We start from the raw sequence: 24,163 nt of genomic DNA, 5'->3' as shown, positions 1-24,163 counted from the left end.
ACGGTTTCATTTTCCACTGTGGGTTTGATAACGGCTGCTATTTGCGTCAAATGTGTCAGTCGTTGCCCTGGTTAGCCAACAGTGCAAGTGCAAATACAAATGGAGCCGTTCCTCACCGTTCTTAGAGCTGTTCGGCCCAACAATGGAAAAGCTAATCGTGCAAAAATTTAGAAAATTCCATTTGATATTGTTTTAAAGTAAGGTTGGATTATTGTTTCTCTTGTTTTTATGTTCCAGTAATATTCCATAATTAAAACTTTTGATTGACAGGTTTGCCAATCCAGCTGTTGTGCGTCCATATATGATCCTTCTGCGCTCATACTCCCAGAACTCTTCTCACACCAACCACTGTATCGCACGCATGCTGCACAGACTGGCTGTGGACATGAAGATGGAGGCGTTACTCTATCAGCTGTCCGTCTTTTCCCTGTTTAATAAGATCCTGGGAGACCCAGCAGCGTCCGCCTATCAGGTAACAAACACTAATACTCTCCATTAATGCAGTGTAGTTCTTTCTGGATCTTTTGTAATCCTGAGGTTTCTGTTGCTCAACTGGTAGAGCATAATGCTAACGACGACAAGTTCATTGCTTTTGATTTCTGAAAGCTCTTAATCTCATACCACTGCATATCTTAATGTTAAAGGGGTCCTATTATGTGTTTTCTTTAGTATGTATTATTACATGGCTCTGTGGAATACTTGATTTTGATTGGTCAATCGAGCCATTCAGCGGTATGTTTTCTCCCGATAACAATCGGTGAAACTGATAACACAGGCTGATCCGGTTAACTGAAGTCTGGGCTTAATGCTTGCTAGGAACTTTTTTTCCTCATGGAAGTTTTGCGCTAAAAAAATATTAGAACTCAAATCAATATTTTGTGTACAGTTATTTAATTATGTCATCCGGTATTGCGGACTCGCTCTCTCGTTTCATACAAATGCAGCTGCTGCCATTTTTCAACGATTGTTTTGTATACACTAATGAATTACAAGGATAACAAACGGGTACAATTTTACAATTTTTCTCTTATCCCCATAATAATGTGGTGAAATACCGTGATATAGTGTACTGTACTGTATCCTTTAAATGTCTGTCTACAGTGTCTAGTTTGCAATCGAACTCAGCTTCGGAACAGGCAATCGAACCAAGTGTGAAAGAGCCCTTAGTTAGTAGTGTGTTGGAACTCACAGTTATGTGTGAGGTGTGACATTTCGCAAACACGCTCGAAGCTGTTGACTAATCACAGCAAAGTGATCCAGTCGACCAATCAGAGCACATTGTGTGTTTCAGAAGGCGGGGCTTCTTAGAGACAGGAACTAAACAGAGCGTTACTGACAGCCTGGGAAGAGAGGTGCTGCAACAATGGAGAATATGGGGAAATAATGTGTTTTTGAAGATTAGTAGAGCCCAAAAACACAATTAAGATAAAAATAAAAAAATGGTCCCACTTTATATTGAGTGGTTTTTAGTACTATGTACTTACATCGAAAAATGTGTTAATGTTGTATTGTAAAACACTTTTGATGTTATGAGGTGTGATACGGGTAAAGTTTGGGACAGGTTTGGTGGGATGGGTCAGTTTAAGGTTGGGTTAAGGTGTAAGGGAAGGGTCAAATGTAATTACATAAATTAATTACTGCTGTAATTACATGCAGGTATTTTCAAAATATAAGTTCAGTGTAAAAACATGTATGTACACAAAAAGTCCATTTTATCAAATTATTAATTTCAATGTTAGTACATAAAAAATCCACTTAATATAAAGTGGGACCAAAAAAATCATATACATTTCTTTTAATATTTTATATACATTTTTAATATACATGTAACCGATTGATTAATTCCTTTTTTTGTCCTTACAGGAGCTTGTTACATTTGCAAAATATGTTCTGAACCGGTTCTTTGTATTTGCTGCTCAAAACAACAAAGCGTTTGTGGAGCTGCTGTTCTGGAAGAATGTGGGTGCTGTGAGAGAAATGACAGAGGGATACAATAAAGACGGGTAATTGTGCATGTGTTTAGACCTTATTGATATGAAAGTGGATTAAAGCTTGTATCTTTGAGCTTCATTACAGTGCTCAAGAGTTAGTGATGTGTTTTATTCACATGTCCATATATATATTAGGGAAGACACAAAGAAAAAAGGCAAGTGGACTCCTGAAGAAGAGGAACAGCTTCAGCGATTGTATGAAGAGTACAAGGACTCTGGAGGTAGAGTTGCACCTGTTCACGGTCTCTGTCGTTTGGTTTTTGAGTATGTCGAACAGTCTTCTAAATGATCTGTGTGTTGTTTCTTGTTCTTCAGTGCCTGACATTGTCGAGACGCTGTTACCGTTGCTGAGCAGCAGCCGCACTAGACGTGACGTGGTGACCCGCATGGTCTCCATGGGTTTGGTGGACAGTGCGAAGGATTTAAAGAAAGAGAAGTACGATTTTATTTTAATGTCTGAAATTTGAACGTAAAGACCGGTAGTAAAGTAGAGCATGTAAAAGACTGTTCAATACAAGTGCCATCTGCTCTAATATGACCAGAGTTTAGAGGAAGCCAGAATGCGTATCCATCGACAGAAACACACATTAGCCTAACTCTCTGTTTTACACGTTATTTTAAACAAACTATTTATATGTGTATGCATTATATGTGTATTTACACCCCTACTGACTAAAACAGTCCCCCCCCCCTCCCTCTCATTTCAGGAAAGGTACTCGTATCGTGCTCTGGACTGAAGAACAGGAACAGGAACTCCAGGTGCTCTTTGAGGAGTTCAAAGACTCTGATGGTTAGTGCAAATTAAGTGTGTGTGTGTGTGTGTGTGTGTGTGTGTGTGTGTGTGTGTGTGTGTGTGTGTGTGTGTGTGTGTGTGTGTGTGTGTGTGTGTGTGTGTGTGTGTGTGTGTGTGTGAGAGGGATTCATAATCAAGTAAAAACAGTATTAAGGATTTTTTTTAATGTTGTTGCTTTTTATTTCAAAATTCATTTTTATTCCGTTATCAATTCAATTTATTTGTTCAATTATCGAACTCACTAAATAACTCCAGATGTTTTCACACTTGACAGTGCCTGCAAAGTCCTTTATTTCTGCTTTCTCTGCTGTTTTCACAGATGTGCTTGGAAACATTCTAAAGCGGATCACAGCCAAGCGCTCACGGGCACGAATAGTTGACAAGATCCTCAGCATGGGTCTAGTGTCCGACCGCAGAGACCTGTACAAGAAGAGACAGCGCGGCCCTCCGGGCAGGAGGACTGGAATGGTGCGTCCATCAACATATAAAGCCTGGTTTATTCTCTCCGCGTCCGCATGAGTGCGAAGGTGTGCGCGTGGAAAAAATTGCGCCATCACGGTGGGGGCGGCTGTGTGTGCGCAAGACCCCATTTCATGTGGCGGTGTGCATTACATTTTTTGTACCTTTCCGCAGCGATTCTGGCCGAGCAGGGACCGGCATCTTTGCGGCACCCAGTTTGCGTTGTGTTATGAAAGGCAATGAATAGAAAAGTGTTCTCACTGACATGTCATAGCACAAAATTTAAAATTATATAAAGATTATCTTTCTCCACTACCTGAGCTTTACAGAAATTAAAGTTAAATGACTTTTTATTTTAAGTGTCATTAATGTAAAATACTAAATCAACTTCTCTATATAAAATTGCTTTGACAATTTATTTGTTGAACAAAATTCCAGTAAAAGAGATGAATATTTACATATTTAATTGGCTATATTTTCAAATATATGTTATAAAAGCAACACTATGCATTTAAATTGATTTCACTCAGTAAGCCTTTATGTTTTAATGAATTGTAAATATGTCTGAAATGTTCATAAGTGATTATTGAATAAAAACTCCATAAAATACAGTAAGGATTATGTTTAAAAATAGTAACAATTCTGGGGGGCATCTTACCCCAAATTACTCATTTTATCTTTATACTTCAAAATAAAAAGCTAAACTGTAATTTTCACTCCACAAATCTAAAAACATGAATGCATCCACAAATCCCTCAACAAATTGACAATAAAAAATAATCACTATTTTCCAGAGACACAAAAGGGTCCTAATGTCACATGCTGAACAGAAATACAAAATCATATTTCACTTGGTCTCCTCAAAGTTGTGGATTTTCTCCTCAGCGTAAAGGTTGAGAGGTTCATCGATCACTGTTTTCCATGTTCGTAGAGTTAGTTTCTGGAGTAAATATATAAGCTATAATCTGTGTGTTTACACAGCTTTTTTTAAAATGGCGAGTGCCGGCGTTTCGCGTGCGTTTGCCCAGTCCGCGTATACTAACATCATGGATAGTTCCTATAGTGCTGGTTTAGACCCGACTCTGAAGCAGGAGATAAATTAGTTCCCCTAAAAGGAGTTCCTAGAATTAAATTCATTCCGGCAGTGAGCATTTTTTTATGTTTTCCACGCCAAAAATCAGGTATTTCTGCCATTGGCTCTAGGAACTATGAAAAGGTTCCTCATATATGTGTGTGTGTGTGTGTGTGTGTGTGTGTGTGTGTGTCAGACAGAGGAAGAGTTCTTTGATGTGGCTGGAGAGTCCCAGGAGAAGGACATGGACATAGAGGAGGAGGAGGAAGAAGAAGAGGATCAATCTGAGCAAGATGAAGAAGACAATGAGGGTCAAACTGCCCACTCAGCCAAAGGAGGACAAAAGAGCACGAGTAGAAACATTTCTTCAGAGAAAATCCACAGTCTGAGAAACATGGTCCAGACGTTACAGCAACAAGGTACTTGATCAGGCATGATTATGAGCTTTCTGAATAAAGGCTGAGGTAGTTACTTACATTTGGTCTGTTAACAGGTCTGTCAGGGCCTGTCCTGTGGCTCCAGAACTGCCTCAACAGAACGGCTGATGACCGTGAGGAGGATGGTGAGGACATACAACATTGATTAAAGCTTGGTTACTCCAGCGTATGATTGAGGCTAGAGAATGAGATTGTAAAAGGTATTCCTTTTTTTGTCATTAGCTGATCACACGCCTGCTTATCACCCTCTAGAACCGGCATGCCTCTCGTGCGGCGCCCTAGACAGACACACATGTTGACTGTGCCACAGGTCAGCTCTGTGTCCAATGTAGCGTGTCACATCACACTGCCCCATTCACATTGACCCGTTTAATCTAAAGGTCTCAACGCAGTGAATTTTTGCTTGCACTTCTGTAACAGAAGCTGGTTTTCTTTCCCCCATCTTACATAACAGTCACAGTCCCACACCGGCTAAACACCCTCTGGCTCCGTCTGTTACAGTAGCACATAATTTGAGCTGGAAAGAAAATGATGCATTTGAGCAGACCACACTTAATGTTTAGATGGTGCCTGGGAGGCACAAACACTTGGATATGCTCATAATAATAGCTCACATTTATCTAGGTAAAGTATATTTATATGTATATAAATACATATACGTATATATAAGTATATTTATATGTAAAGTTTGGATTTCCGGCCTGATATTACCGTGCTTTCCACCCTCATATCCCCCTGAGACGAGAGATTTATGTATTTTTTTTGTCTGGAAAAAATCCTCTGATCGGAGGATTTTTTGGCCAGAGGCTAAAGACTACAGCCAGTAGTAGGGGCTGTCCCGCATGTTTTCAACCCGGCTATAGGGGGATCTCACTCACAGAATGTACACACAGTGTCAGCCATCTTTTTTTGGAAGCTAAGCTAGCAGGCTCTTGTTCTGTGGAGAAAGCTGAGTAGTTGGGTTACCATCCTCTTTTTCCCGGACATGTCCGGCCGTCGAGATCGTCCAAAAAGTCCGGGATTCGGCTTTTGCTTTCATTCATTGTTTACATGCACACCTTTTGTTTCAATCTAACTGAATTCATTCCGATCGGTGAATCTGAATGTAGTGTTTACATGAACGCTAAACAAGTGATCGGTTGATGTGCGTTTTAACATTGCTAAGAAAATTCCCGCTCCTCCGTGAGAGATACGAGACCGGTACGTCTTTGACTGCAGCGCGTCCTGCTCATCGGTGATCACGCCACCGGCCTCTCATCGTTCTCCCACGGCCCTCAGCCTCGTCCTGCTCGCCACAGTAAACATAATGAATGGCGACTGTAGAACGCAAAAGCCGAATCCCGGACATTTTGGGCGATCTCGAAATCCGGGGCAGACTCGAGTCGTCACGGAGACTCACTAGTAGCCTAATCTTGTTGTTTAACTGCTGCGCTCTCTTACCGGTAGGCGTGGCTTGGGAGTGGCCTCCTAGGGCAGCGAAGCAAGTGCATTCTGGGAGTTATTGTCTTTCATCCACATAAGCCAAAAATACATTTTCTGGCTTTTCTCAGTCTAGAAAGCTCCAAATTCAAAAATAATTTCACATTTCTTCTACATAAATTACCCATTTTAAATACACATTCATCTTTCCAGAGGTGAAGTATCCCTTTAACGATCCATCCCTAATGGACTTCCTGTAGTTTTTTTTCTTTTTCTTTTTCAGACTAACCGACTAAAACAATTTTGGTCGACTTAGCCTCTTCTAGTCGACTAACGTTTAACGTTTGCACTCTGGATCAACATCAAATGTTTCTATTTACAATGTGTTTTGCAGCGGTGAGCAGTGTAGCCAATCACAGACGTGTTTGTTGATCTCTTGAACGCAGTAGCCAATCTGAAGTGTTTAATTTAGTCAGAATCCAGTCACCGGTCAAACACCGAAGTTTGCACGTTTGCGAATCCTCTCATTAACAAAGTGTGTAGACACAATACAAATAAGATATTGATTGTGCAGTGTAGACAGCTTCATTGATTATAACGGAGGTTTGTGAGATCGAAATGAATGAGTGACCGCTTTTTAGAGATTGTAAACGGTCCTTGTGGGCTTTCTAGGCTGTATATAATCCATTCATTATTTGAATAAAAGTCGACACACAACAGTAATTAAACACATAAAGAAATATAAACAACATTAAAAACTTGATTTTGTTTTTAAGGCCTTCCAAACTCAATGTTTTCAAAACACTGATGTATATAACGCTATTCATAAAAAAAAAAAACCTAATTTACAGAAAGAGCATTATGAAATTTACTTTGCGATGTGACTGCTGTCAGGTTCAATATAAACCAGCTTGGATGTACATTATCCCGCTTATTACACGGCTACTTGCCACATACTGTAAATAATTAGACACGAAATATTGATTTGAGTTGAAATTTTATTAGCTCATTAAAATGCAAAGTGAAGAAACCAGACAGGATAATTTACAGGTGTCCCACTTATTACATGACTTTTCGCCATTTAAATAATGACATGGACATAAAATATTGATTTGAGAAGAAACTTTTTTTTTATTTGAGCTTACGATCCATTACACTGTGCAAAACAATCATTCTAGCCACAACAAACACTTCGACAGTATTACTGTAGGCCTACTATAAGCGTTTCAGAGAGCTGTATAATCATTTAAAATATGGCATCTCTTTCTCCAGGTGTTTCTCATCCTGTGGCACTGGTTCCTCTGACAGAGGAGAACGAGGATGCCATGGAGAACAGGGCTTTCCAAAAACTCCTGCACACAGTTGGCATCCGCGCTCCCTCAGACGGACAGGTTGGGCTTCTTTGTCTCTCACTCTCGGCCTCTCACTTATATAGTCTGTTTCTCAATGCTTCCATACGAGTATAACAGTGATGATTTGAAAACACTATACCTGTAGTGCCGTAAAGCTGCTGTCTTCTCATCCGATCTGCATCTATCAGGAGTTATTCTGGAGGATTTCTCCCAGTCTGAGTGTTGATCAGCTGAGGAAACTAGCAGCGTCTCTGGACCCGGTTGAGACAGAAGCTGAAGGGGATTCTGAAGGAAACCAGGACACCAGTCGGGCTGTTGAGATGGAGGATGATGATGATGAGGATAACCAAGAGCAGAGAGCTCAAGCACTGAGAGCTTTGCTATTGTCTCGCCAGAGGAAACACACCTCTGCTGAATCAAAGGGTGAGTGTGATACATGTTCACTTAATCATGCCCTGAATAAACGTGCATAGTTTTTTGCTTATATCTTCCTAAACTTTTGAAACTTGTATAGTTTCATGTGTCATTAATGTTAATCAAAGAAAATCACTCACTAATATTGACTGAATAACTTTAATAATGAGGAATCTATATTTTATGTATAAACAAAACTATGTAGTATTTTTACACTTGATTTCAGTTTCTTCAGTTGTATTTAATTGTGCTATTGCTAATTTGCTTATTTGTTGTATTGTACTACTGACGGTATACTTTAATAATGTTTGAAATTTATATTAGTAGTTCTTTAGACTGCTGATTTTTGTTCACGGTATTCAGCTGCAACTGAATGTTTTGTAAAAAGACAGAAAAGTCATTTTTTTGAGAAAAGGAACTGTGAAGAAATTGAAACTGGGAATCAATACAAATCGAAATTGCTAAAATTCAAACGATACACAACCTATTGGTCAAGACTTTAAAAGCAATTTTATTACTTTGTAGTACTTTCTAATTCTGTGTATGACCTTTTAAACTACTTTGCCTGAAAACATCACTGGAATGCTATATTCAGTCAAACTTTCTGCCATCGGTGTGCTTGGCCCCATCATTGCTGCTTGCGACTATATTATTGAAAATGTATTGACTGTGCGATTAACTAAAATGACTATCATGAAGTATTTACTTGGTAATTGCCAATGAATCAATTTAACTGATTTTCCCTGTCTTTGTAAGACTCTCCATCATGTGAGGGCGTTTCTGATTCGGTGGAACCAAGGTTAGTGCCAGTATTGATGGAAACTCTTCAGTGACTGAAGTTTGTGAAGGTTTACACCAGGGATAGGCAACTCCGGTCCTGGAGGGCCACTATCCTGCAGAGTTTAGCTTCAGCCCTCATAAAAACTCACCTGCCTGTATCTATCTAGTAATCCCGAAAACACTGATTGCCTTGTTCAGGTGTGTTTAATTAGGGTTGGAGCTAAACTCTGCAGGACAGTGGCCCTCCAGGACCGGAGTTGCCTATCCCTGGTTTACACCAAACATTTGATAAGTTTCTTAAACTAAATGTGATTTTTATTTATTTATTGATTTGTCTTCCAGTGATCATACAGAGAAGAGAATCTCAAAGAAGAGAAGCAGAGTGTTGGATGATGATGATGATGATGATGATGATGATGATGACCAGAGAGGTAATGAACAACATCTCAAAAGCTTATCTAGAATTTCTGCAAAGAATGAGTCTTTGATATATATTTTTTTTCATAATTAGATGCATGTTATGCATATGCAAATAAAAAAACAAAACAAAAGGTTGAGTGGTGTGGAAAATAAAGTTGTAGCACGATTTGCAAAGTTACCACAAATTTGGTTTTTGCTTTGTCATAATGGGGTATGATCTAGATTTTTGTGAATTAAAGGGGTATGAATACAGGCTTACTGCACGTCTTTAAAAAGTCTTTCACATAGTGCCCTGCAGTGGTAAATGCAGTGACTGTTATGATTTTAATACTTTTTAAACAAAATGTAAGATACGTCTTTTAAGCTGTTTGTGAAATTTTGAATAGTACTTACAATAAATAAAAACATCTAAAGCAGTTTCATGCAGCAGTTTATCTGTAAGAGGATGATTGATGTATTTCATAGTCAGTGAATGAAGCTGAACAGTATTAACTGTTAAGTAAATGAGCGTGTTTACATGCACACCGTTACACTAATAACTCCCAAAAATCAGCTTATTGAAATAATCTGTTGTCCTGGTTTACATGCAAACTAATAACCCGGTGAAGCAAGTAAACCACCTTTACTAGACTTAAAGGGGTGGTTGAATTTGATTTCACTTTTCTAACTTTAGCTAGTGTGTAATGTTGCTGTTTGATCATAAACAACATCTGCAAAGTTACAACGCTCAAGTTCAAAGCAAAGGGAGATATTTACTTTTAAAGAAAACATTTTTTAAGGGCTACAACAAACGGCTGGTAGGGACTACACAACATTCCTCCTGGGTTAGTGACATCACCAACCCTAAAATTTACATAAACCCCGCCCCCTGAACACGATTTATAGATTATCAAAACAGAATATGCTAATCAATGACTAGAAGATAACTACACATAAGCTACATAAACTCATCAACTAACCATTCAGAAATGTTGTCTACTTGTCACTTCTTGAGTCTCTCCATCTTTCTGACTCCGGTTTGAACATAAAAGGCTAAAAGTTTGTGAAATTTTCAGTGCATGTCTGTGTGAGGTAAAAGGATGAGCTCTTGAAGCTCCGCCCTCTGTGCCGGGAGCAGCAGCTCATTTGCATTTAAAGGAACAGACACAAAACCCTCAAAAATTGTCAATTTTAACATGCTATATGAAAATATCTGTGGGGTATTTTGAGCTAAAACTTAAAATACACATCAAAGACTTATTTTACATCTTGTGAAAAGGGCATTATACCACCCCTTTAATAAATTAGGTTATTTCCCAATAGTGACGTCAAAATCTAACCATTGGTGTATCTTACTCTGAGTATTCCATTGGTTACGCCTGTTGTGATGTTAAATAAAGCATTAAAACCAATGCGTAATATTCCAAAATGTCAGCTCACAGACTCACGCAGTTACAGATTTTGGATTTGTACCCCTTCCACTTGGGCTGCATGAGAAGAGAACACATTTTTATCATTTCTTGGGTCAAGAAAGACTTTTGCAGTTTGCAGTATATGTCCTCCTCCTCTACATACTGTGTGGATGTGCTTAAATCCACAGTAAGGACGCTTTCCTGTCACATATCACACATGCGCACTTCAAAAAGCCTATAGAACGCAGGTTAATGTGTTTACATGCTGGGTGAAAAATCTAGCTGTATTGATCAGTTTATGCTTAATGTCTGCTACAGACTTGTGTGATTTCAGCAATCCTAAAGACCTCGTGTAGCCCCGCCCCTTTTCAGCGCTGAGCTTGTTGTCTTTTGTCTTCTGGTCTGTATTTTCACAGCGATCTTGCGTATTTATGAATGAACGGTTCATTTTAAAATCTTCCCGGGTCTACTGACATTTGTTAAGACATCTACTTTAAACATTACAATCCTCATGATAACTTTCGTTAACTCCTACAATAAGTAAATCCACTTCAAAAGCTAATTACTCCTGGACAGCAATGCCATAGAGATATACAGAGCGACCGCAAAAACTGAAGTTCAAAGACAATATTCTAAAGATGGCGGCGCCCTCGTTTCTCTGGTGCATAACGTCTATAAAATCATTACAAATCACATGTATGTAGAGTAGACTGATGATGACACCTATTGAATCGTAGGCTAGGACATAAGTTGAAATAGAAGAATAAAACATCATCAGCATGCGGTAAACAAATAGAGCAAAATGAATCGCATTTTGGCAATTGTGGTTTTAAATGTGCGCTGGGTAAAAAGGAAGTGAAAGACGAGACTGTGAGTTGATCAATACACCATTTCATGTTGCATTTTTATTGGCTAGTCAGATTGCAATAAGAATCTTTTTTTTGTCTTGAATTTGAGCTAAATCAGTTGATGGATATTATTTATCCCACAGGAAAAGCACAGTGAATTCCTGCATGCTGGTGACACTATCTTTTGTCTCTCTCTCACAGATATTTCAGATGTGGATCCGTTATCCAGGAGTAAGTTTGACAGAAGCCTGGATTCAGACCGGGAGAGTCCTGCAGCCCCAGCGAAACGCAGATACAAGAGAGTGTTGAGTGATGAAGAGGACGAAGATGACTAGACATATTAACAGTGCAGGACTATCATAATTTGCTGCTTTCTCTCTCTCTCTTTCATTTTAAATGTTAACTATTACCAAGTCCTCAATCTATCCTTTTTCCTGAAATTTTGTTACCTTAAAAAAAATAAATGTTGACCATATTTGTGGTGTTTTACTATTTTGAGAAATCTTTTCCTCTGATTGTCATTTCCAAAGGTGTGTTTTACATTTCACATGCTTTTTGGTTTAATTTCTAACATTTTTCTCTTATATTTTAGTGTCTGCAAAACAAACAAAAATTGGTGTCATTTGAATGTCATTGATGTAACTTGATGTCATTGAAAATGTATGCCTTTAAACGCAGCGTCGCACATTTCTATAGGCTTTTGGCACAGTGTTCAAAATTGTGACTTGTCCTTATACAAAGAAAATTTTGCTATTATAAGGTAACAATCTTTGTATGTTAATAAAAGTTTCCTGAACTTGATCTTCCTAATGTTGTACACTGCAAACCTGCATGATCGTGCCATCTATACACTAAATGTATACTTTTATACTTATCTCATTACAAAACAAATTTAAAAGTAAATTTTTAAAGTTAGCATAAAGACAATGAAACCATCAGGGGCTAAAGTTACCGTTAAGTTGGCACTTTGGCGTAAGGAGCTCAAATTATGTTGTAACCAACATCAGTAACTGTATAGCCTTCTGGTGCTCTTCATCATTTTTGTCCGAAAAATTAATTAATTTATTTATTTATTTTTTTTTTTAACTTAATTGGAATGGTACGAAACTTGGTGAAGGTTTTGGCACTTGCTATGTGAACACACAAAAAAATCATGGACATGATTCGAAAAGGTTAAATGGACCTGAAAAAAAAGTCACCTTTGTGCTCCTTGTGGTCAAAAATGAGCACAACGAAAATGAATAGGAGACGAATTTCATCTAGTGGAAACTTTTGGTACTGCGGCCAAACAAAATCTTACTGAAAGCTCATTATTTTGAGATATCAAACTCAAATTTGGAACACAACTTGTTTAGATTTATGGCTTTGATTTTCTTGCAGTTTTAGAGTAAAACGTGTTTTTGAAAATATATATTTCATATAAAAATTGAAAATAGTTTTTTTTGTGCATTTTTCATAATAAACGTAAAATTCTGTAACTTTTAAGTTCACTTTTTTAAACGTTTTTTTTTTTTTTCACTTCAGAGATAATTTACCAAGTGTCGTCTTTGAAAAGAGATCAGACAAGTCTGCTCTATATTCAAGATTTACGACAGTTTACTTTGGAAATTAAATTTTCAGGTCTATGCTAATAACGTGACCACGTTTTATGGTACCATAAAAAATCCCCTAAAAATACAAAATATTAAATAAAAAAAACGTAAAACTAAAATATAGTACATTCATCTAATTGAAATGAAAAAACTGATCATTTTTGACCGCCATGCGAAGAACACCAGAGGAATAGCAGTGTTTCTCAGTAGTATTAACATACACCTTCTGTCAATCTGATTTATGGCCTTCTGATTTATGATTCTGGGTTATGAACCCATGTCACTCATGATTGACAGGGAATCCATGTCTTAAGAAATCAGTGTTTCTGATTTACAGGGCCAAACTGACTGGCATGTACAGTATATGCCAGGTAAGTATAGCGACGTGTTGTCATGTTGTGACGTCCTCCCGGGCTGATGTCTGGGGATATTTTAAAATACAAAAACAGATCAAACAGATGTTAAATTCGGCTTTTAATTGGGTTTTACGACTGGTTTAATGAGCTCACACCTCACAACTTGCCATTGAAGTATTATGGGTATGTTCCTTCCTACTACCTACATCTTGAATTTGATGTTTTAAATAAGGTTAGGGGCTACACTGTTGAACACAAAAGTCATTCTGCAACTTTCCAGTTACAATGGCTGCTTCGAGAACTCCTCAAACCTCTAGAAAGGTTATGTGTATTTCGCCAACAAGAGGACCTGTTGAAATGAAGAGAGGATCTAACTTTTGCTCCAAGGAAAAAGCAAAATATTAGCTTGACAAAGTTTCTTCATGGAGACACGGCTTTTGTGAAACGTGATTTCTCAATGTCTGGTAATCGTGTGGTAAGATATGCGTTTGACAAGGTGTTGCGTACTGTGAAACTACACTGGAGATGTTGGAGACGATTTCACATCGCAGGCCCCATGTCTGATTTTCCACGACAAAGACTGGTTTCTATTTTTCAACTACGTTTGGAGAGATTTGAACGACAGTGGTGATGATCCGTTGTACCATCTCTGAGATGCTCCACACATTGCGTCATCAAGTTGGAAAGGTCACGCATCACGTCATCTAAGTTATTTGTCTGTGTTCTCCGGTTCAAAAGGTAGGGAAGGGCGAAAAATTTCATCTCATTTTCTCCTCCAACTTCAAAATCATCCGACATCTTTGTTTTAATTTATTATTATTTTTTTTATTTTTTTCGTGACCTTTCCAACGTGATGACGTAATATGTGGCGCATCTCAGAGATGGTACGAAACAGGCATTTGTGGTTAAAAAGTATATATATATATTTTATTTTATTTTTTTAAATGACTGATCGTTTCGCTAGATAAGAGCCTTATTTCTCGACTGGGATCATGTCGAGACTTTGAAGCTGCATTGAGACTGACATTTGAACCTTCTTTGAACATTGGTATAGTTGGTTGCCATTGAAGTCCATTCTGTGTAGAAAAATCCTGGAATGTTTTCCTCAAAAACCTAATTTCTTTTCAACTGAAGAAAGAAAGACATGGATATCTTGGATGATATCGGGGTGAGTAAATTATCAGCAAAAAAATTTCTGAAAGTGAACTAATCCTTTAAACAGCGTATTAGATGTGAGATGACCAACTTGTTGTATAAGATCATTAATGAATGTGCCAATGTATCTGTTACTGTTGAAGCTGTTTTAAAAGAAACGGGTGTTTGTTTAACCGATAAAGAAGTTTCAGACTGGCTCACTGGCGAATGCCATACCTCATCGATTTTTGTCACTACATAACCCTTCTCAACAGCTGTTAACAGCTCAGTACTAACCCAACACCCATGAATGGCCTTTTCCTCATCTGTGTACACACACGGCTGTGTCTGATTCTCCTGTTCAGCACAGACCCGACAAAGTGGAAACATTAACTTGCCCCCAGTCCTATAAGGCAGTACAGGGTGAAGCAGCTTCCGGGGTGGAAGGACAGTAGCCTTGACGAGGCCGTAATAATAATAATAATCTTGAAAATCCTTGTATATTATTTCAGGATGACCAATTGGGTAGCATTTTCGAGCCTGGCAGGGATATAGCGAAGTAAAGTCAACGTACCTAATGCGCTCGCCGTCCGTGACTTTGTGGTACAGTTTTAATGCGTTAGTTGTCAAATCCGGATGCATTATGTGCAATCCATTGTAACGAGTTAGCTCAAAGGGGAAATATTAATAATAACTCAACTTGTTATGATTATTTATTAATATTTGGGTCAGTTATTTGGATTAACTTGATGTAGCTAAATTAATATTACAATCAATTAATCAGTTAGTCCAACAAACTCTTTTGATTATTCATTTATTCTAAGAAAAGCGTATCTTTCATGGCCACCGAAAAATAATTATTTCCTAGCATGTACAGCGCTTAGAGCATGTAACAAGATCAAGATCGTAAAATAGACTTTGTTGCAAGCAGAGAATCAGAACCAAATACATATTGTGCACAAGTTTTATTAACTAAATCACAAACATAAAGTAAACGAACATACATTCATACATACATACATACATGCATAGGTAAAATGGTGAGTGATAGAATGGAACTGGAAGCAGGAAATGGAACTATGGAAAAGATCCATTTAACTATGAAAAGAATCATCAGCTTATCATTTTCAGACCACCTCATTAAATTGATACTTGCATGGTCTGTGCAGTTGACACAATTCTTGAAGTGGTTGAAAATTGAAGTTGTTGGTGGTTCCGTGAGTGTCAAATGTTGAAGTTGCAATCGTTTTCTTCTCCGCTGGATGAAGAAGATGAACTTGCATGGTTAGTTCGACTCTGTTCTCATGGCTGGAGTGCAGATCGTGGCCTGCCGGCCCTGGGCCGGAGAGTGGTGGGAGTTGCGATGGACTTCTTCTGCATTGAATGAAGACGCTGAACTCCTAAGGTTGTCCTTGATTCTGTTGTAGTGGAGAGAGAGTCCTCTCTCTCCGGATGAGCACATGGCTGCTGTGAGTCGAGGCCTGCTGCCCTGGGGCCTGCTGAGGCCACGCTGGACAGCACGGCACCCTGAACGCACCGAGAAGGCCAAGAGTTGATCGTTGCCCATTCAGTGATGGTAAGGTTGCAGTTTTCTTCTGAGTTGGATTGAAGAAAACACAGTCTGACTCCTTTGGAAGAGTGAAAGCATAGCAGGCGGTGGTCACGGCCTGCCGGTGGGGGGGGGTCCCCCCACAGACATCAACCCGAAGAAGCAGCAGTAGAGAGCCAGAAGAAGAGAGAGAGGAGGGTCACTGTGAATTTGTCTCTAATAAAGTCTGAGAAAGGCCCCACCTCTCCGGGTTTGCTTGACCAATGAGAAGGGTGGAAAATTCCTCTGTGGTTGATTTATGAATCTTTGTTTTAAGCGTGCTCATTTGCATGTGCAGCTGGATTGGTTTCTGATGAAGAAATTAAGAAAGATTGTTGTAATACTAATATGTTGCGCAGCTATCGGCATATCATGTACACAATCATTTCGACCTTCAAAGTACCAATTTATAGAGACCAAACATGGTATAGGTGAGGTTACATTGACCGTTGGTTCTATCATAAAATACACAGTATCAAAAAAATAACAGAATTAAAAATACTACACAAGACAGTAAATCATTCACACAATTTTCTGGGATGCATGTTCATTTATAGATCCGATTAATCGATTTTTCAATATCGAAAAGACCGGTCGTGTCACCTGAAGCGCAGAGAACCTGTTTAAGTAACGCAATAGAACAGTGCTCTCGTATAAATAAAAAAAATAAGGTTCTTAATAATATTACTAAATAATAAAACACTTACTGACATTTTTCACAGCAATAAGGACATCTTATCTGATCGTCGCCCCGGCAACTGAAACCTTTCCTGCTCTTTTTGGGGGGATGTTTCATTCCTAAGAGTGGGCTTTGAAACTTATTTGTTAACTGTAACAAATAGTTAATAATGTCTGATTGTCTCAGGCGTTACACCATGTGTAATTACGGTAACAAGGCTGTCTGAATTTAACGAGACGATCCACACAATCAGCCACAAATTCTTTGCCATCAAATGTGATAGCGCATACGAAATTGGCAACATGTCTATCTTTTTCATAACGGGTCTCAAAATCGTAGAAAATGTAACGATCGTTTGCCGTCTCTGCCTTAACTGGCTGAATAAAACATTGATGCACACCACTGGTAACCATACTCTCACCACAGTGCACACAACGATCTGCAGCGCATTGATGGGTTTGGGTTTAGTACCGTTGACATGGTAATGTCTATTACATTTTCGCAATATTTGGTGACATCGCACAGTATTGCATACCTTGTGCTGTTTTTTTATGCATCTCAAAACAATATTGATATTTTTTGGGTAGGCCTACTTGTACTTTTTTGAGTATATTTTTAAATCTGTAATTTTACTTGTACTCAAGTAGCCTACATATTAAGCTAAGTAATCTACTTCGCTACTTGTAAAATCACATTTCGTTACTGAGTACAATTTGAATTGATATTCAAATCTTTGACCGGTATTTCGGTAGCCAATAAAAATATTCGATCGTAAACGGACCAATAAAACCCCTGATATTTGGACTGAATTAAAGCCGCCGCAGTCGCAGCCGGTTTTGAAGAGCTGATCATAAGTGAAGAAGGCGAGGAGCTCAGAGTGATTAATGGCTGGACTGAAAGTTTGGAGAAACAACAATCTACATAGTAGTATTGTCAAAATATCTATATTTTGATACATATCAATACTGAAATATCTGTCAATACTCATTTTGGCCAATACACCGATACGATACCAGCTGCGCGTTCTCATTCTCTCATCTCAACGACAGCGAGTTTGACACACCCGCCTCCTCTCAGCGCGGGATTGCAGGTAGGCTATTACGCATAATTTTATTAATACCTGCAAGTTTCTATGGCATATTTTAATGGCAAATGTCACGAGTGCAATATTATAACGCGAGGGCACATTCATGTAATCGCAGAAAACTAGACGCGAGCTCTCAAATATACGAATGAACTGGACTCGGATATTGAGTGTGCGCTCTCGGACTGTGTCATGCAATCGCGAATCGCGAATCTCTCCAAGTGGTTCTCACTGCAGACTCAAATGACGTCCAGCTCCAATTTCTCCATGCTCTTGAATTAAACGTTGTCAAAAGTTATGAAAAATCTAGTCTTTTTTGCAAATTAAATTCAGTTTGAAATCAAGCTTCCTTGTGCTGTGTGTGAGCTATTGCAACAGTGAACGTTACCCTATTGTAAAGACAAATACACTGAGTAAATATTTAAGTTAGATTATTGTAATGGTTATTGGTCAATGTTTAAATATGTAAACAAAAGCCCAAATTAAAATCTCACAGTATAAAGTGGACGTGTCTCTTCAGAAGACTTGAATTAAACTTTTCCATTCAATGAGTGTTGTGCTTTTCGATGCTTGAAAATAATGATTGCCTTGACAAAATGGATGGACAAAAATGTAGATATTAAAATATTTAGTATGTGGTAGTTTTCCCGATGGTATTAAAAATTATAGGCTAGGCATACTGAATACTGACATATTTCAAGGTGTCATATTGAAGTTAGAAATTCCAGTATCATGACCACTAATTAATGTCCTTCGACAATAAGGTAAAAACGTGTTAAAAGTAGCTATTTTCTACATAAATCTATGATTTGGTTGAATATTTATTGTTAATACATTAACTATCGCCAGCTACATGACAACGCCAGTCAGGTCGGCCCTGTAAGAAACACTGATTTCTTGAGACATGAATTCCCTGTCAATCATGAGTGACGGGTTCATAACCCAAAACCCTCTAAAACCCTCCTAAAATATGGGAGACAGTTGCAACAGTGATGACTGCAAACATGTCATAATTGTTCTCCAATCAGAAACAAGCTGTGATGACACTCCCCCCACCAAGAATACAGAAGACATATTCAACATCTGCTGCTGCATTTATTGAACAAAACTTCTTTTGGAGGTATGAAAGTAGATTTTTTTTCATGAGATGTGGGCCTATTTTTGTCATGCTGTCCTGACATTTTGTATGAATTAATCAAAACTTAGTTTGAATTATTGTTTTGTTGACTTCTAAGTGACACGGTTAGCATGTGTCAAAGTCAGTGTGTCTAGCAGGCATATGATGTTCTGTCATGACTGATAGGGTTGGGGACGGTTGCAAGTTATAATTGCATGTTTAATAAAAGTTTGTTGCATTGCAAATTGTTCAATTCTTCCTGTCTAACACTGAAATATGGAGAGATTGATTAGCATCTGTAACACCTTGAAGACTTAAAATTTCATCTTTGAATATAATTTCATTATTTAATATATATTATAGGCCTATCTGTATTATTATTCTTTATTAGTATTATTATCTTATGAAGTTTAAAATGCGCGAGTTTACTATAGATTGCATGGACACGTGTTTAGGGAACATATTTTAGACACAAGGAGGGTAGCTGGGAGGATTATGTATTCTGCTTAAAGGTAAGTGTAAAATGCAATATTCACTTAGCGAGTTCCAATGATGATGATACTTCAAATGTGTACAGTTGGTATGCTCTTTGCAAGAAAATGAATGTTTCGACTGATGCAAATGTAGGCTACCATTTGTATACCACTAATATACACTGAGAAATAGTTTCTTAATGTGGAAAGTGGATTGTACCATTAGCATATACGTTCCATCTTTAAACAATATGTTTTTTCCTACCTTACAAGGAAGTCGAAAGTCGCTCAGTTGTGTATTTAAGCTCAATCTTACTGTACTACAGCAGAGAAACATGGAAACGCATAGACCTGGCATGAATATAACATCTTCTCAGAGTTTCTCTCCTGACATATAAGAATAAAGATTTTTCTTGGCAAGATAACTGGTGTCCGGTCCTATGAATCAAATAATAACGAGGAAAAGGCTTAATTCCAAGTCTACACACCTGCACACTGAATCTATGTAGGCCTATGTTCTACACATAAACAAACAAAACTCAAGAACTGTTATTTGATAAATATGACTAAATAAATAAATAATAGGCTACAATAATATAATATTATAGTAGGCCTAAAACAGTTAATATTTTCAGAATTCTATGCTCATTGAGACAAAAAGCTAAAGTTATTTAGTGAAATTTAAGGTATTTTTAACATGTTGCAACCGTCCCTGGGTTGGGGTCAGTTGCAACATCTGGCTTCTTCCATTCAAATTAATACTGTGAACGATATGTCATATGTAATCATCTTTAAATGGTATGGGTAATTAGCAGACAGATGCAAGTTTAATATATACAAATTTGGTTGGTTTAGTCCAAATAGTCTCTGAGTAACTGAGAGAAATGCAAAAAGTGTTGCTACCGTCCCCGGTCTCAAGATGTCTCCCTATTCAGCACACTAATAAGCTGGCGAGTTGAGTCTATTGTTTTAATTAGTGAGACATCTAAAACTTATAAAAATGAGAAATGTTTAAAAAGTAGAAATAATCAATGATATAAGTATACATATCCTCCTGAGACCCAGAAAAAAAAAAGTTTTTTGAATTTAGTTTTTTTTCCATGTCATCACATTGTTTAGAGCATAAGAAACAAATGGTAAAAAAAGAATATTTTATTCATACGTTATGCTATGTCCTCTGTAGTGGACACCAGGACTAAGGTTTCAAAAATAAAATGACATGAAATTATATGTATACGCAAAAACAATGGGATTTTTTTTCCAATCACCAATAAATTTTGGGGTTTCAGGATTTTTTTTAACCAAAATTTGTATAAAGATGATTCTCAACTATGTTATGAATTGATACACCATTTTACTTTATGCAATATGTGGGTAAAATGCATAAATTCATTTTCCCATTCAATGCAATGTATCTATACACTGTATCTAATTTGCACATTAATGCGTTCTTGGAGCAACATTTAATGAAAAAAGAAGTGTAATAATTGGATAATAATTGGCAACATTTTAATAATAATATCTAATATTTCATAGGAATATTGATGTATAATTTATTTCCATATTCTCTTGTTGTGTCTCCCAAAATGCCTGATAAACATGATTTAAGTCCTGATGTCTCTACAGTGGACATGTATGAAATCAATGCCCTGTTCAGGAACAGAAAGTCATTTTATTTGAAACCCCATATTATTTTCCTGAGATGTTGGTTTATGAAATACAATTTGAAAAGTAGTCCGATTTAAATTATAATTACAATATATTATCATATTTCCTACATTTGATCACTAAATTAATGTCAGACATTTTTAAAGACTAAGGAGAAGTTGTTTTCATGGTGAAACCTCCAAATATTTGATATCTCTGAAAAGTCCGGAATGTGCTCTTTACAGGACACCCAGGTGACATGTGACATGTATGATGTCAGAGAAATTCACTAAAATATAATATCCACTACAGTGGACAAAAGTCAATTTCTGGGTCTCGGAGGATATAGTAGCAGTTAAATGTAATAACTTTGTAGTAGAAATGTAATAACAAATTTGGATAACTCAATAAAGATTCCTTTGAAAAGACGCCTCTAAGAATAATAATACAAAGATTGTTTCACTATAACACTAATACCAACTGAAGAATGCCAAGAAGGTAAAAGACATGGGAAAAGAGAACAATCATGAAAGAGCACCATTGACAGGACTGTGCGTATACTCTCATCTTGTGACTCTCCATCATTGCAGCTCTGGGTTATATTAACAGATATGACCCAACAAGCATGATCTTCAGACACAATGCTCCAGGAAGATCGTCTTCATAGAAAATGAATGGACTTTTATTCTCACAGGATCCATACATGATCACAAGATGAAGAACTTGCAAAAAGACATTTACAAATCCATAATATTTAGACTGTAGAGAATCTCAATGAAATTAAGGAATATCTATTGTATTCATAAAATTGTTTATTCATAAAAAATAAGTCATGGTTAGATCTTTTCCCACCTTTATTGTAATATTTAAACTAACAAAAATCAAGTAACAAACAAATACAATATTTTAAGGAAAACTAAAGAAAAATATGCGGGTTAGTTGCAGCGTGTGTCCCTTAACAAATACTTGGTAGAAACAGCTTTTGCTTTTAATACAGCAGTCATTCTTTTTGCATAAGAGTCTATTATCGTAGCACATCTGGATTTGCGTGTTTTTCCGCACTCTTCCTTGCTAAACAGCTCCAGGATGATCAAATTGTGAGGGATCTCTTGAGTACAGCCCTCTTCAAGGTTTTTCATTGGATTTAGTTCTGGGCTCTGACTTTCTTTCCAAAACTAATGACTTAGATTTGAGGTTACTATCATGCTGAAAGATGAAATCTTCAGATTTTTAATGGAGGCCTGCCGGTTTAGTGGCAGAATGATCTTGTATTTGTCACCATTTGTGACTCAAGACATGTTTTTTCCATCAGTTTTTGACCGGCCCCCATTGTCTTGTTGATGATGGCCTAAAAAATCCTACAGAAACAGCTGATTTTGAACTTGAGGATAATCAGCATCATCAAGGAATACTTTACGACAGGCCATTGAAGCATTAGAAAATAATGCACATCCATTTCTCATAATTCAACAGCCTGGAGTCAATTATTCTGCTTATACTACGGTAACCTCACCTGAAGACATCGTTCAGACGATCTATTTAAAGACATTTGTGAGAGTATCCGCTTTCCGAACATAATAAAACGTAATTTTGTGGCAAAAAACATGGAATTAATTTATTGTTTTTATCCTATTGTTTACTATATGTATTTGCTTTGTCAGTGTCATTGTGTGTTTTGGTTGTTTTGCTCTTGTAGGCTGTAAGAACCTTTGAAATAACTGAAATACACCTTGGGTGTGCATTATTTTTTAATAATTCAACGGCCCGCAATCAATTATTCTGCTTATACTATGGTTACCACACCTCAAGACATTGTTCAGATGATGTATTTAAAGACATTTGTCAGGTTTTTGTCCTTAAATCGCTCTTGTGTGTGGGACTAATTTCTTAAGCATCTCATTCCAGGCCTCCTTGCTAATTCCAAAACGTTATTTTAGAGCTAGAAATGGAGGCTTGAGCCACTGATAGCAGACTAATGCCATTATAATGCCGTTATGAGAGAGAGAGAGATTAAGCGTGTGTAAATTACCTGAGTCTGTGTGTCTCTGAACAGCGTTCGGCAGCAGCGTCTCTACTAATAGCAAAACTGTAAGTTTACCTGCTTCAAGAAAAGCAACGTTATTACCTTGCTAGTGAGAATTGTCATGTAGCTTTTAAGTTGTTAAACTATTTTACTGATTAAAATGATCAGAGAGGCATTGACAACACGTTTCTGTGCGAGTGTGTGTCCGTACTGAATGTGTGTGCGTTTGTGTGGGAGAGAGAGTAAAAGAGAGTATGCGCTTTCCATACATAATAAAACGTAATTTTGTGGCAAAAAACATGGAATTAATTTGTTGTTTTTATCCTATTGTTTACTATATGTATTTGCTCAGTCAGTGTCGTTGTGGGTTTTGGTTCTTTTGCTGTTGTCGGCTTTAAGGACCTTTGAAATAACTGAAATCATTTGGTGAAGGGATATCGGATAAAAGCGTCTGCTAAATGAATAAATGACAAGACCTGGAACTACTTTAGCCGTACATTTTCCTGAAAATAATTAGAACGTTCGTCAACAAATCAGATTCAAGCATTCAGCAGTGCCATAGTATAATAATAAAATAATTACTTTTCAGTAGAAGTTTGGATGTGATCGGTCCCCCGTTATAAAAGGGTATGAACACTTATGCAACCAGGTACTATTAGGTTTTTCTTTCCTTAAAACTTCTGTTTATTTGTTACGTGAATATTACATTAAAAGTGGAAAAAGATCTGACATGATTTTGCTTGATTCATTTTTTACATCTCAAAAAGGCCTGATTTTAACAGGCATGTATTGATTTGTTATACCCTCTGCATGCTCATATTTAGAGTGAATACAGGTTACATCTTTATTATTTTGTATATTTGTTCCATTTCATAAAATTAGCAATATCCAGAGGAACAGAGCCTTCATGGGAATCATCTTCCTACTGAATTAAAAAATGTTCTTCATCAATTGTTTGAAGAGACTTGTTACAAAACTAATTGTAATGATTTAATTGTAAAATATTCCTTATAGCTACATTCTTCATAGGATTACTTGAGGGTGTGGGAGGAGCCTGATATTCACACGTCTATGATGTCACATACGTTGGGGGT

General features: G+C 37.3%; 1 protein-coding gene across 1 annotated transcript in view; it reads left to right on the top strand.

Annotated features, from left to right (window-relative positions):
- The window catches only part of timeless (timeless circadian clock), a 32,907-nt gene extending 20,730 nt beyond the window's left edge, over positions 1 to 12,177 (top strand). Inside the window, exons 18-30 of the mRNA XM_084101384.1 lie at positions 271 to 472; positions 1,864 to 2,003; positions 2,127 to 2,212; positions 2,307 to 2,427; positions 2,699 to 2,781; positions 3,104 to 3,252; positions 4,512 to 4,734; positions 4,809 to 4,877; positions 7,444 to 7,562; positions 7,712 to 7,946; positions 8,694 to 8,736; positions 9,060 to 9,148; positions 11,578 to 12,177. Of these exons, the coding sequence (XP_083957510.1) occupies positions 271 to 472; positions 1,864 to 2,003; positions 2,127 to 2,212; positions 2,307 to 2,427; positions 2,699 to 2,781; positions 3,104 to 3,252; positions 4,512 to 4,734; positions 4,809 to 4,877; positions 7,444 to 7,562; positions 7,712 to 7,946; positions 8,694 to 8,736; positions 9,060 to 9,148; positions 11,578 to 11,711 (1,693 nt within the window). The 3' untranslated portion in view covers positions 11,712 to 12,177. The remainder of the gene's footprint in view (positions 1 to 270; positions 473 to 1,863; positions 2,004 to 2,126; positions 2,213 to 2,306; positions 2,428 to 2,698; positions 2,782 to 3,103; positions 3,253 to 4,511; positions 4,735 to 4,808; positions 4,878 to 7,443; positions 7,563 to 7,711; positions 7,947 to 8,693; positions 8,737 to 9,059; positions 9,149 to 11,577) is intronic.
- The last annotated feature ends 11,986 nt before the right edge of the window (positions 12,178 to 24,163 follow it).

The sequence above is a fragment of the Abramis brama genome (assembly GCF_963993115.1).
Source record: "Abramis brama genome assembly, chromosome: 23".
Taxonomy (NCBI): domain Eukaryota; kingdom Metazoa; phylum Chordata; class Actinopteri; order Cypriniformes; family Leuciscidae; genus Abramis; species Abramis brama.
This window is presented reverse-complemented; position numbering and strand designations above follow the sequence as displayed.